This window comes from Ahaetulla prasina, chromosome 2 (genome assembly GCF_028640845.1).
Source record: "Ahaetulla prasina isolate Xishuangbanna chromosome 2, ASM2864084v1, whole genome shotgun sequence".
Classification (NCBI taxonomy): domain Eukaryota; kingdom Metazoa; phylum Chordata; class Lepidosauria; order Squamata; family Colubridae; genus Ahaetulla; species Ahaetulla prasina.
In genome coordinates, this window is record NC_080540.1 from 22,267,127 (window position 1) to 22,279,164 (window position 12,038).

At 43.5% G+C, this 12,038-nt stretch overlaps 1 protein-coding gene across 3 annotated transcripts in view; it reads left to right on the plus strand.

Moving 5' to 3' along the window:
- Positions 1 to 6,846, plus strand: part of IL17RE (interleukin 17 receptor E) — a 52,969-nt gene extending 46,123 nt beyond the window's left edge. For all 3 annotated transcript variants that reach the window (XM_058168703.1, XM_058168702.1, XM_058168704.1), the window contains 2 exons: positions 2,794 to 2,901; positions 3,642 to 6,846. In XM_058168703.1, coding sequence (XP_058024686.1) covers positions 2,794 to 2,901; positions 3,642 to 4,336 — 803 coding nt within the window. In that variant the 3' untranslated portion in view covers positions 4,337 to 6,846. The remainder of the gene's footprint in view (positions 1 to 2,793; positions 2,902 to 3,641) is intronic.
- The last annotated feature ends 5,192 nt before the right edge of the window (positions 6,847 to 12,038 follow it).

Sequence of the window (12,038 nt, forward strand, 5' to 3'; positions counted from 1 at the left end):
GCACTAGAAACCCAAAGACCAGCTGGCTGTTGCGCACATGCCGGTTTTTTGGCCTGGAAAACAGCCTGAAAACAGGCCAGAAAACGGCCTGAAAGCCACCCTGGAAAAGACCCAGAAACAGCCCCAAAACAGTCCAAAAAACAGTCTGGCTTTTGGTCATTTTTGGGCCATTTTATGACACCCACAAAGATCAGCTGGCCAGCGCATATGTGTGCGCTGGAAACCAAAAGAGCAGCTGGTGACGGCGCACATGCCCACAAAGAGAGCACTGTGTGCCACCTCTGGCGAGCGTGTCACAGGTTCGCCATCATGGCATTAAGGCATTCCTGAGAAAGCAGAACGACATGATTAGTGACAGCATTCTGAGGAATTACTAGCACTCCTTTCCTTCTTGAGAACAAGAAAAAATAAAGACTATACACAAGAAAAATATATTTTAGAATGGAAAATGTGGATTGATTATATTCAAAATAAGTATCAGATAAAAAAATATCGAATAGCATATGAGTAAATTTAGGAAATATTTTGTATTTCTGAAGGAGAGGGGAATTGAGAGTGTGATTAAGTGTGGAGTGACTAGAGATTATAATTTAGGAATTATTTTGGATTATGATTGTTAGTTTTGATACCCTGCATTTTGTTCTGGGAAGTCGGGGTGGGGGTGGGGGTAAGGGGAGGGAACTGGGGGTTTGAGGGTAGAGATGGAGTGATGGTTAATGTACAGGGATTATTGAAGATGTATAAATATAATTAATGTAGGGTCGGGTCTGCCCAGTTACCATTTTAGAACGGTGGGGAGGGAGAAAAGAGAGAGTAGGAGGTAGGAAAGAGGAGAAGAGGAAGGAAGAGGGGTAGAAGAGGGAGAAGGAGTGGAGGGTGGAGGGAGGAGAGGATATAGATAAGAGAAGGAGAGGAAGGTTTGGAAAGTAAAAGAAGATTGAAGAGGGAAGAGTGTTAAAAAGGGGGGGGGGGTGACTGGGCAAGCCCGACTAATTGTATATAACTGTACATTGGATGAATTATTTGATATAATTGTAAAAATAAAACTTTAAAAAAAAAAGAAAAGAAAAAAATAAGAAAAAATAAGATGACAATTCTAATTAAAGATTAACAAGGGAAAGCACAGACAACAGTGTGGATAGCAGATCCATTTTCTCCCATTTTTCCCCCCAACCTTACAGTCTGTCCATCCTGTTTCCTTATGACTTTGTAATATTTTATTCAAAAGTGTGTGCTTTAATTCCAACCTTGTTTCATAAAATGGATGGTCGATTAAAAAATTGCCTAGCGTGAAAATAATGAATCGGATATAATCCCCTGACATATTGTACAGGAAAGGGAAATAATTATGCTGCAAAATTCAGAGGCGTGCTTTTCAAAACATACCGGAGTTCTGTATGCGTTCAGCCACTCAACCATTCTTCCTTTGGTTAGCCCAGTGTTTATCAAACCAGGCAACTTTAAGATATGTGGACTTCAATTGGCTGGAGAATTGTGGAAGTCGAAATCCACACATCTTAAAATCGCCAGGTTTGGAAAAAAAACATCAGTTCCCTTTCTCATGATTTTTAGACCCTAATTTTCCTTCCCACTGCCAAAAGAATTTTAGTGCAAAGTGAACATGCTCAGTCATCATTTGTAGGGTTTTCCTTCCGAGTGGTTTATTCCCCTTTTGGATTCAATTGGGGACGTGTTGCCATTTCCTTAAACTTGCTAATGGTTTCCTTGTCTATGCGGATGGTGCTGTCTTAGTTACACAAGGGTCAACTCTTTAAAAAAAATGTATTTAAACTTTCCTCAACCTGACGTCTTCCAGAAGTTTTCGACCACACAGGACCAGGTAGATCAGGGGTGTCAAACTCAATTTCATTGAGGGCCTCATCAGGGCTGTGGTTGACCTCGGAGGCTGGCTGGGCGTGGCTGACTGGGTGGGTGTGGTCAGATGGGTGGGCGTGGCCAGCTTGATGCCACTCCCAAATCTGCTGGCATATTTCCTCTTTGCATTGATTAGACCAGGCCGAAGCAACGCTGCCCCGATGTTTCCCCTTTGCATTGGGTAGACTGGACCAAAGCAAGGTGGTAAATCGGGCCAATGCAGGCCGGCCCCTTACATTTTCCAGGATGGCCCCACCAGCCGAATCCAACCACATCACTTGCCAAATCCAGCCCACAGGCCTTGAGTTTGACACCCCTGAGATAGATGGTCCAAGGAACTGTGGTACAAGCAGTCCTTGACTTATGACCAGAACTGAGAACAGAATTCTCACTGTTAAGTAAACTAATCATTAGATGAGTCGTGCCTAATTTTACAACCATTTGGCCAAGGCTATTAAGCGGATCATTGCAATGGAAAAAGTGAATCCTGCGGTCCTTAAGTAAATCTGGCGTTTCCCATTGACTTTGCTTGCTACGTAGAAGCTGGCTGGGAAGATTGTAAATGGCATTCACATGGCCCCAGGACACCGCAAACATTGTAAATACATGCTGGATGCTGAGCAAACAAATTGTGATCACATGACCTTGAGATTGCTATGTTGGTTGTAAGTGTGAGGACGGGTTGTAAGTCACATTTTTCAGTGCCGTTGTAACTTTGAATGGTCACTAAATGAATGGTTGTATCATGTCGAGAACTACCTGTACTGTAAATACATCTGATAAGCCCAGATTGGGAAAACTGAGAAGTAGGAGATCTCACATGAATACATTTCTGCAGAAATGCACAACTAATCAAGAATTAACGTACTTTCTATAGCGATTTTACATCACTTTCCTTCAAATTTCTTTTTCTGCTAGTTTCTCACCGACGCTGGGGACTGCTGGCCTTTGCTGTAGGTCTGGGCCTGGGATTGCTGGCTTTGGCGATCTTCCTGATTCACTGGAATACGCACAGACTCCGTAGAGGTAAAAAAGCATTAGAAGAACTGGTTTATAATGAGTGTGGGTGGATATGGCTCTATACTTTTGCCAGTCTCAAGCAGCGAAGCAGAAAGTATGATTTTGTAGCCGAGACCTGTCAATTTCATGAGAAATTGAGTCTCATAGTCAGCCAGAAAGATAATAACTTTTTGCAACGTGTATAGACTTGATACACATTTAATGCTAAATGTGGTTGGTCTGTTTGTTTTCTTTCTTTTTTTTTTGTCAATACTTATATATACTGTTGTGACAAAATAAATAAATAAATAAAATAAACTTACTTTAAGGAATTATTTCTATTTAATGTGGATTATTTAAAAAAAACCCTCTACATTTACCATTTGTCTTGTCTTTGAGATAAATATGTCAAATGCATGGGATGTTTCCTACTTGCTTCTTTGAGTATTTTGATTTATCTTTTCTTTTCTTCTCATACAACATGCCAAGTAGCTTAATCTTAGAAGATCCAATCAAATATCTTTATTATGGTCTCTGACTAGTTTTACAATAAGAGTAAAGAAAAAAAGAGAAATAGTTTAGCAGAACATTTTGCTGTTGGGGAAGGGAAAAATAATAATAGGACAATAAAACAACCTAGCTACCGGTAATTAAAAGTTTTGGAAGATCAGTTGTTTTCCTGGGCAAATTATTAGATTCCAATAAGCAAAGACACAAGATCCTGTAAGAAGCATTTCTCATCCCTTTCACTTCTGTTTCTCTTCCAGACGTACCTTGCCGGCACCATTCTCGTCCCATCCTGCTGATCTATTCTCCTGATTCAGAGGAGCACAAACAGTTGGTCTGCTCCTTTGCCGCATTGTTGCAGTCGGCGCTGGGCTGCCCTGTGCTATTGGACCTCTGGGAGTTGGGCCACGTGGGACGACTGGGCATCTTGCCTTGGGTGTATGCCCAACGGGAACTCGTGGGTCGCAAGCAGGGCCAGGTGTTACTGCTGTGGAGCGCGGGCAGTGCCAATGCTTATGGACTCTGGCAAGGAGAAGCAAGTAGCCCTGGTAGGAAAGCTCCAGAGCCCTACGACCTCTTTGGGGCGGCCATGGCCTGTTTACAAGGCGAACTTCAGGGTACGGCTGGAACGGTCCAGCGATGTGACTGGGTAATTACTTATTTCAATAAACTGTGTGACCGGCGGGATATTCCACGTGCTCTGCGCCTTCTTCCCCGTTACCGCCTGCCTCAGGACTTGCCGGACCTGGTTGGGGTCCTGCAGGGCAACTCCAGCTCAGGACCCAGCTGGCTCCATGCTAGTGCCAAAGCCCTTGTGTGCCATCTGCTCAAAGCTGAGAAGAGGAGGAGTTCACGGAAACAGCGGAATCAGCCATGGAGTAAGAATATCAGGAGACTGGAAGAATCCCTGTTCCCGCTCACTCAACCCAAGGCACATGGGCCAAGCTGCGCTTGAGGACTGTGGACTAAAGGTGTACTGCAAAATGGGATTGATCCCACTGGTTATCCGTAGGCAGAAGGTATTCATTGGGCCTCAGAGGAGTTGGCTTCTTTATGGTGCCTAAGAAATGGCATCTGTAATCATCTTGGCCGGTAAATCCAATGCCACCAAAAATAATAATAATGGAAGGAGTCCAGCTCAGCTAAACGTAAAGCAGAGAGATTTCTCTGGATGTGCCAGAGAAACCCACACACACACATCACCTGGTGGTCATGGCAACGGTTGCCATAGAGGTGAGAGGGTACTGCGAAGAAGAGGTCATGGCCTTGCTGCTGAAAGCAGGATGGTGCAATATGAACGTTGTGGGCACAGGGGCTGCTTCCTAGAAAATTCCTCCTGGAGGATAGTAAGCTTGTCAAAAGGCAGCCAGGTTAGGCTCAGGGAAGAGGATCTTTAGTCCAAGCTAGATGGACTAAACGAAGAGGCTGAATTCTTGCTTTGTTCAACGTCCATCACTTCAGGACTCTAACCCACAGAAGGTGGAGAGCAACTTTGACACCTTTCAGAATGTTCGGTTTTTTTTATTTTTATTTTTGAAACATGGGTCCTTAACATTTCTACTTGTGGAGACACAAAGACCAGCACGAAGAAGCCTGCGGATAGCGATCTCCTAGATCAGTGATGGTTAACCTTTTCTGGACTTCATGTGCGTGTGCACCCCCAAAATGCAGTGCACACGTGGCCCTGCGCATGTGCATGCAGGGACCCCTTGCGCATGCTCATGCAGGGACCCCCTGCGTGCACCCTACCTTCCAGCTGGATGGCGGGAGGTGCGCGCACATGCATGGCAGAGCTGACCTGGGGCGATGGCTCACGTGCCCATAGAGAGGGTGCCGCGTGCCACCTCTGGCACGCATACCATAGGTTCGCCATCACAGTCCTAGATAGTACACTAAGGGTTGTTCTCCACTGTTGAGTAGAGGTTCTCTCCATCTACTATGAGCTGGCAAAAATGCTATACCAACAGGGAGTCAGCTGTCCCCATTACCAATTCTATCCCAATTCTGTCGCCTGTCAGTGCAGTCTCCTGACTCCCTTCAAGGAAATGGGGTGACAAAGACCCAACAGATTTTATGCCCCTTAGAACCGCTCTGGAGTGGGTCAGAAATATGTGGGAAAACACTATTTGAACACCAATACAGCTGAAAAAGAATCTAGCTAGAGAAGATAAGTCTTTTTCCTCATACGGTGGGGACAAAATGATGGCAGCATCAAGGGGATGTCACAGAACAAAAGGTCTTCTCAGAGTGCGTTGTTGCTGTGGGACAAGCAAGTGGGAAAAGGACTTACAAAGCCATACAATTAGGTGAATTTAAATGTAATCAGCTACCCGCTTGCCTTGCTTTTGACAACTCCGTTGCCAAACCAGCAAAACAAGCACGTTGCTAGGAGAGTTGTAAGATCTTTATTTTGTTTTGGGTGTTTAATCTGCGGAGGTTGTTGTTGTTGCTGCTGCTCAGGTGGTACATCTGTCCTTGGTGCTGCTATCTTGAAATACAATAATAAAGATGACTTTTAAAGGAAATTTCAAAATCCAAAGGGCTCTTTTCTGCTTCAGGTATCTACAACACTGTACTGATGGTCTCTTAAAAAATAGAAACCTTGATAAACTAAAATCACCATGCCTTATTTAGAAGTATTTCTGCAGCCCTCGTGGCTTTGAAAGTAAGCTCGCCAATCTTTTCGATGAATAACCCCCCCTGATGGAAGGGCTGTCTGTGTTATCCCATAATGCAGCTTTAGCCAACTTGTGGCCTTTCAAATATGTCGTGTTTACAGCTTTCAGACCTAACCATGTTGGTTTAGAATTCTGATTAGATCCAACATATCTGGAAGACAACAGATTGGAGGACATTGTCCTAATGGCTTCGGACAGTTGGCTCTTCCATTTAAAATAGTTTTGTACCTCAGGGTCTATTATTGTTTATTTCTATTTAGATCTAATTCTAGATCCACATACACATGCATATCATTCACATATACAGGTAGGCCTTGACTTACGACCACAATTGAGCCCAAAGTTTCTGTTGTTAAGTGAGATATTTGTTAAGTTAATTTTGCCCCATTTTTATGATCTTTCTTGCCCCAGTTGTTAAGTAAGTCACTGCAGTTGTTAAATTAGCAAGATGGCTTCCCTATGGACTTTGCTTGACTGAAGGGTGCAAAAGATGATCACGTGACCCCGGGACACTGCAACCGTCATAATAAATACATGCCTGCTACCAAGCCTCCCAATTTTGATCAGGTGAGCGCAGGGAATGGTACAAAGGTTTTGTAAGTGTGAAAAATGGTCATAAATCACTTTTTTCGGTGCTGTTGTAACTTCAAATGGTCACTAAACAAATGGTTGTAAATCAAGGACTATCTATATACCATACAGGGCTTGAGTTGTTGCTTTTGTTTTACTTATATGCTTTTCCATTTCATCGTTCAAATGACCCAATACAATAAATGTATAAATAAAGGCACATTTCTGTTTCATGATAAAACATATCTGATCAATAGCTATTCTCTGAGGAGATAGTAGCCTTTAAATCAAGATTCTTATTGAATCATTCATTATTCTATCTTATTCAAATAATGTCAAAGGAGTTCCAGAGCTTACAGTCAAATATCTTCCATCTGTTTTTCTCTTTTCTTAAAGAAACAAAAACCAGCTAACTTTGGAATGGGCCTATGGAAGAATGGAGCTAAAATTTCCTGTTGTCCTTATTGATTCACTGTCTCATTGGCAAAGAGAGGAAGCATGATAGTGTAATAGGAATTCCCCAAAAGGAGTGAAGAAATCAAACAAGCCACAGTGATTTAAATTTAGCTTGAGATAATCCCAATCATGCATATAGTTGAAATACATTTTCCATCAGATCTATCGGGAGATTCATAAAGATTTCTCTCCTTTTTTCCTTCCTGAAATCACACTTAATTCCTAGAGAGGCCCATGTCCAAGGCAATTTCAGTTCTCCAAACAGTTGCAGCCAAAATCAGGGTGAGTACGGAAGTGAGGGTGGGTGAAGATAAGAATCATTACAGAAATAGGTAGGAAATTAGGTCCTGTCTGAACTCGTTCACCGTGTTGCTTTTTCCTTAATTTTCTTTGGGTGAACCTCCAATGGAACCCCTCATTTCCTAAAAAGGGGTATGTGGGAAATTGGGAAGATGGGGAACCCTATAGAGGAGATTGTCTTGAAAAAGGGAAGCGTGAGTCATTACAAAAATATGAGTCTCGGCTTGTAAATCCAGGTCCGTGGATCCATCAAAGACCAGCAGCAAAAAGATGGAAGCAGAGTTCTTTAATGAGTAACCACAGTCAGAATGCAGAACAAGTCAAGTTACAGGGTCAAAGTTAGCGCTGAGAGCAGCTGCCTCTCAGAGCTATTTATACACGCTGTTCGTCTTAAACCGCCATCTGGTGGCTAAGACCACCCACCCCATCAGCTATTCGTCAATTTTAAGATTCCCGCCTCCGTGGAGTGTCTCTGTCTTCCCTGGCGCATGATGTCATCAGAGTCAGCCGCTGTCCCTTCGTTGCAGCTGCTTCCCCACCCACTGCAGATGCTGCCCACCGCCTGGACGACCCCCTGCCACCAGAGGTCACTACAGGTAGCTCTGGTAGCTTTGTCTCCCACTCGCACCTCCCCCCCCCCGAATGTCGAGTCCCGGCCGGAGCTTGACAATGGGGTTACCCCAAAAAGTCAGAAGGGAGAGAGAGAAAGTCTTACATATGAGTCAGGCTTTTAATAATTTGTTGTTATTCAGATTGTCCTCGACTTTATGAACACAACTGACACCCAAATTTTTTGTTGTTAAGCAAGACAGCTGTTAAGTGAGTTTTCCACCCCATTTTACGACTTTTTTTGCCCCGGCTGTTAAATGAATCATTGCAGTTGTTGTTAATTAACTCAGTTGTGAAAGTTCATCTGGCTTCCTCAATGATTTTGCATGTCAAAAGGTCACCAAGGATGATCTCGTGACCGCGGACATTGCAACCGTCATAAATACGAACTGGTTGCCAAGCATCCAAATTTTGATCACAGGACTACGGCAATGGGGGTAAGTGTGAAAAATGGTCATAAGTCACTTTTTTCAGTGCTGTGGTGACTTTGAATGGTCACTAAATGAATGACGGTAAGTCGAGGGTTACCCGTACCTTATAACAAGAGAGTTCTAGTAGTTAAAATCACTATGTGTATTTTGTGTTCTGGACCGTCTTAAAGGGAAGACAAAACCAAGTGTTGCAACGTAGAAAAGACCATGGCTAGGTGGCTACATCAATATGGGAGAACTCTACTTGGCAACATATCTGTCAGATATATAGGAATAGAAAAAGCACTCAGACTTATATACCTTCCAGAGGTATACAAGTCTACAGCCCTCTCTTAAGCAATTTACATAGTCAGCCTATTGCCCTCAACAAGCTGGGTTCCTCATTTTACCAACCTTGGAAGGATGGAAGGCTGAGTCAACCTGGAGCCGGTCAGGAATGAACTCCTGGAAGTGGGGCAGAGTTAGCCTGCAATACTGCATTCTAACCACTGCGCCACCAGGGCTCATTTACCATAGCTAAAAGTGAAACTATACAGGGTACCTGTTCGAGCTTCTAAAAATCCCACATCTACTCTTTAACAATCATAGTATACTTTTGACTTTTCTTCTTTTCTTCTATCCATGAAGACTGGAAAATGATCTTCAGTTTAAAAAGAAACTTAGGAAACTAACAATAGGCTAAATTTGCCACAATTTAAAACATATATGCAATATATACATTTTCAGAAATAGTAGCGTATCATAAAAGCCTCCACCTGTATCTTGTTGAATGTATCTTGTCTTTTTATGTACACTGAGAGCATATACGCCAAAGACAAACTCCTTGTGTGTCCAATCACACTTGGCCAATAAAAAATTCTATTCTATTCTATTCTATTCTATTCTATTCTATTCTATTCTATTCTATTCTATTCTATTCTATTCTATTCCGTACTGTAATACACTTTTATAATTATTGTCAGGCTTCATGGTTACTATTCTGAAAGGCAGACATTTCAAACTTCACTCTTTAAAAAAATAATATCAAGGTTTATGTGAGCAGAAATTGTACAATGTTATATTATTTTTTATTTTAATTTTTACTAGAAAATGAAATGCTGCATGTCTCCACAGCTAGTCCTTGACTTATAACCTCAATAGAACGTAGACTTTCAGTCATAAATTTTTGTGATCGTTAAGTCAAGGCACCTGTGACTGAATTCGATTTTTACAAAGGTCAAGTAATGCAGTCATAAGGTGAATCATGTGAATCAGGATAATTAGAACTGCAGAAAAAATAATTGCTACCAACCTGCCTTCCATTGAGGACCTGTATACTGCACGAGTCAAAAAGAGGGCCGTGAAAATATTTACAGACCCCTCACATCCTGGACATAAACTGTTTCAACTCCTACCCTCAAAACGACGCTATAGAGCACTGCACACCAGAACAACTAGACACAAGAACAGTTTTTTCCCGAAGGCCATCACTCTGCTAAACAAATAATTCCATCAACACTGTCAAACTATTTACTGAATCTGCACTACTATTAATCTTCTCATAGTTCCCATCACCAATCTCTTTCCATTTATGACTGTATGACTATAACTTGTTGCTGGCAATCCTTATGATTTATATTGATTTATTGACCATCATTTGTGTTGTAAATGTTGTACCTTGATGAACATATCTTTTCTTTTATGTACACTGAGAGCATATGCACCAAGACAAATTCCTTCTGTGTCCAATCACACTTGGCCAATAAAAAATTCTATTCTATTCTATTCTATGTCACTGAGTGAGTAAAAAATGCCTGAAAAAAGCATTGCAAATTGCAATCACATGACTGTGGGATGCTGAAACCAGTCATAAAGGTGAACCAGTCACCAAGTACTTGAAATGTGATCATGTGACCAGGAGGAGGGCACAGCTGTAAACTTTCAGGACAGGTATTAAGTAGCTTTTTAAAAGTCTGTTATAATTTCAAGCAGTCATTAAATGACCAGTTGTAAGTCAAGGACAACCTGTAATGTCATGTTCTAGGTCAGCAGTCCCCAACTTTTGCAGCTTGGCGGCCTGGCTGGGTGGGGAAGTGGAGAACTTCCCCACCCCAGCCGCACAAGTGGCAGGCCAACGTGCACACAAACACAAGCGCACACAGCCGTTGCACCAGTGGTTTGTTGCCCCCAGTTCGGACTGGTTCTATATAACTGGTAGTAAAACCGATGGGAGGCTCCACCCACTGACCCAAGTGTCATCAAAAGTAATCTGCGCATGCGTGTGTGGGCACGATGCGAACTGGTAGTGAAGATAAGTAGAACCCACCCCTGTGTTGCACTAGTGGTGGGCCAGCGTGCAGCCACACAGCTCGACTTGCGCAAGCGGTGGGCCGATATGCACATGCACAACTTCCTGCCAGCCCATGCAAGTTGAGCTACGTGCACGCTGGCCAGCCAGTTGTATAGCCCAATTCCAAATAGGCCATGGCCTGGTAGTGGGTCGTGGGCCAGTGGCTGGGGACCTGTGTTCTAGATAATACAGTACTATTCATGTCCAAGGAACTTTTTTCACTTGTACTCATGCCCAAACCAATATAACCCCCTTGATATGTGGGCTATATGCAGCACTCTTAAAAAAAAAAAAGCAAAATGTGATAATCCCATGGCCCTGCTGGTTCTCTTCGGTTCGGGAGAGCCGGTAGCATAGATGTTGAGATGAACCAGTTCTCTCTGACCATCATCTGGGTCCTCCTGACCGCCCCTGCTCTATACCTACCTTTAGTCCTCCATTTGTTGTGTCTTCGGCTCCTGAGCTTGGCCATTTGGCAGAGAGTGACTCCGAGAGTGAGGGGGAAGAGCCAACAGGGCTTCCCTCTGCAGAACCTTCCTCTCTGGCTCCGGTCCAGGTTCCAGAGGCAAGCCAGGTGGAGGAGATGACGAGGCCTCTTTCTCCCGCACCTTCCCCCTCCCAGGCAACGCCTCAAGACCCAGCTGCTGACAATCAGTCCTGGTTAAATCCCAGGCATTGCAGAAAGGAGAGGACCCAACAAAAGAAGGGGTGGGGCAGGCCTAGAGAGTGCTGAGTCACGGAGCCACACCCCACAGGGTATAAAAGTAGGAGGAGTTGCTCTATGGCTTCTTGTGATGAACAAAAACTGACTCTTGGAAACTTTGGCTGCAATATTTCAAGACTAAGAATTTGGCTTCTGGATTTCTGTTTATTTCTGAACTCTTGGTTGCTCCAGCAACGAACTGCAGTTATGCTGGCTTCTGAGGAGATAAGAGAACTTGGCAGGCAATCGCAGGTTCGTTGCCAGAACTGATATCTGTCGTAGGAATAAATTGCTGGCAAATATAGTCAGCTCGCCTGTCTTCTTGGTTGTGGTTGGGGGGGACAGAACACCGTTTTTAGCCCAGCTGAAAGGCATGGCAGAGCGGATTGCAATGGCTGAGCTGTGCAAAGCGGATTGCAATGTGCTTGTGCAAAGCCCAAGTTTGGTGTGAGTCCAAACAAAGCAAGCATGCTCGTGCTGAGTGCGCAAATAATTCATGCACGAAGCGTTTGCGCGAAGCGAACCGGTGGTAACACCGGTTAGAACCCACCACTGCATCAGACATGCAATTACATATGAGG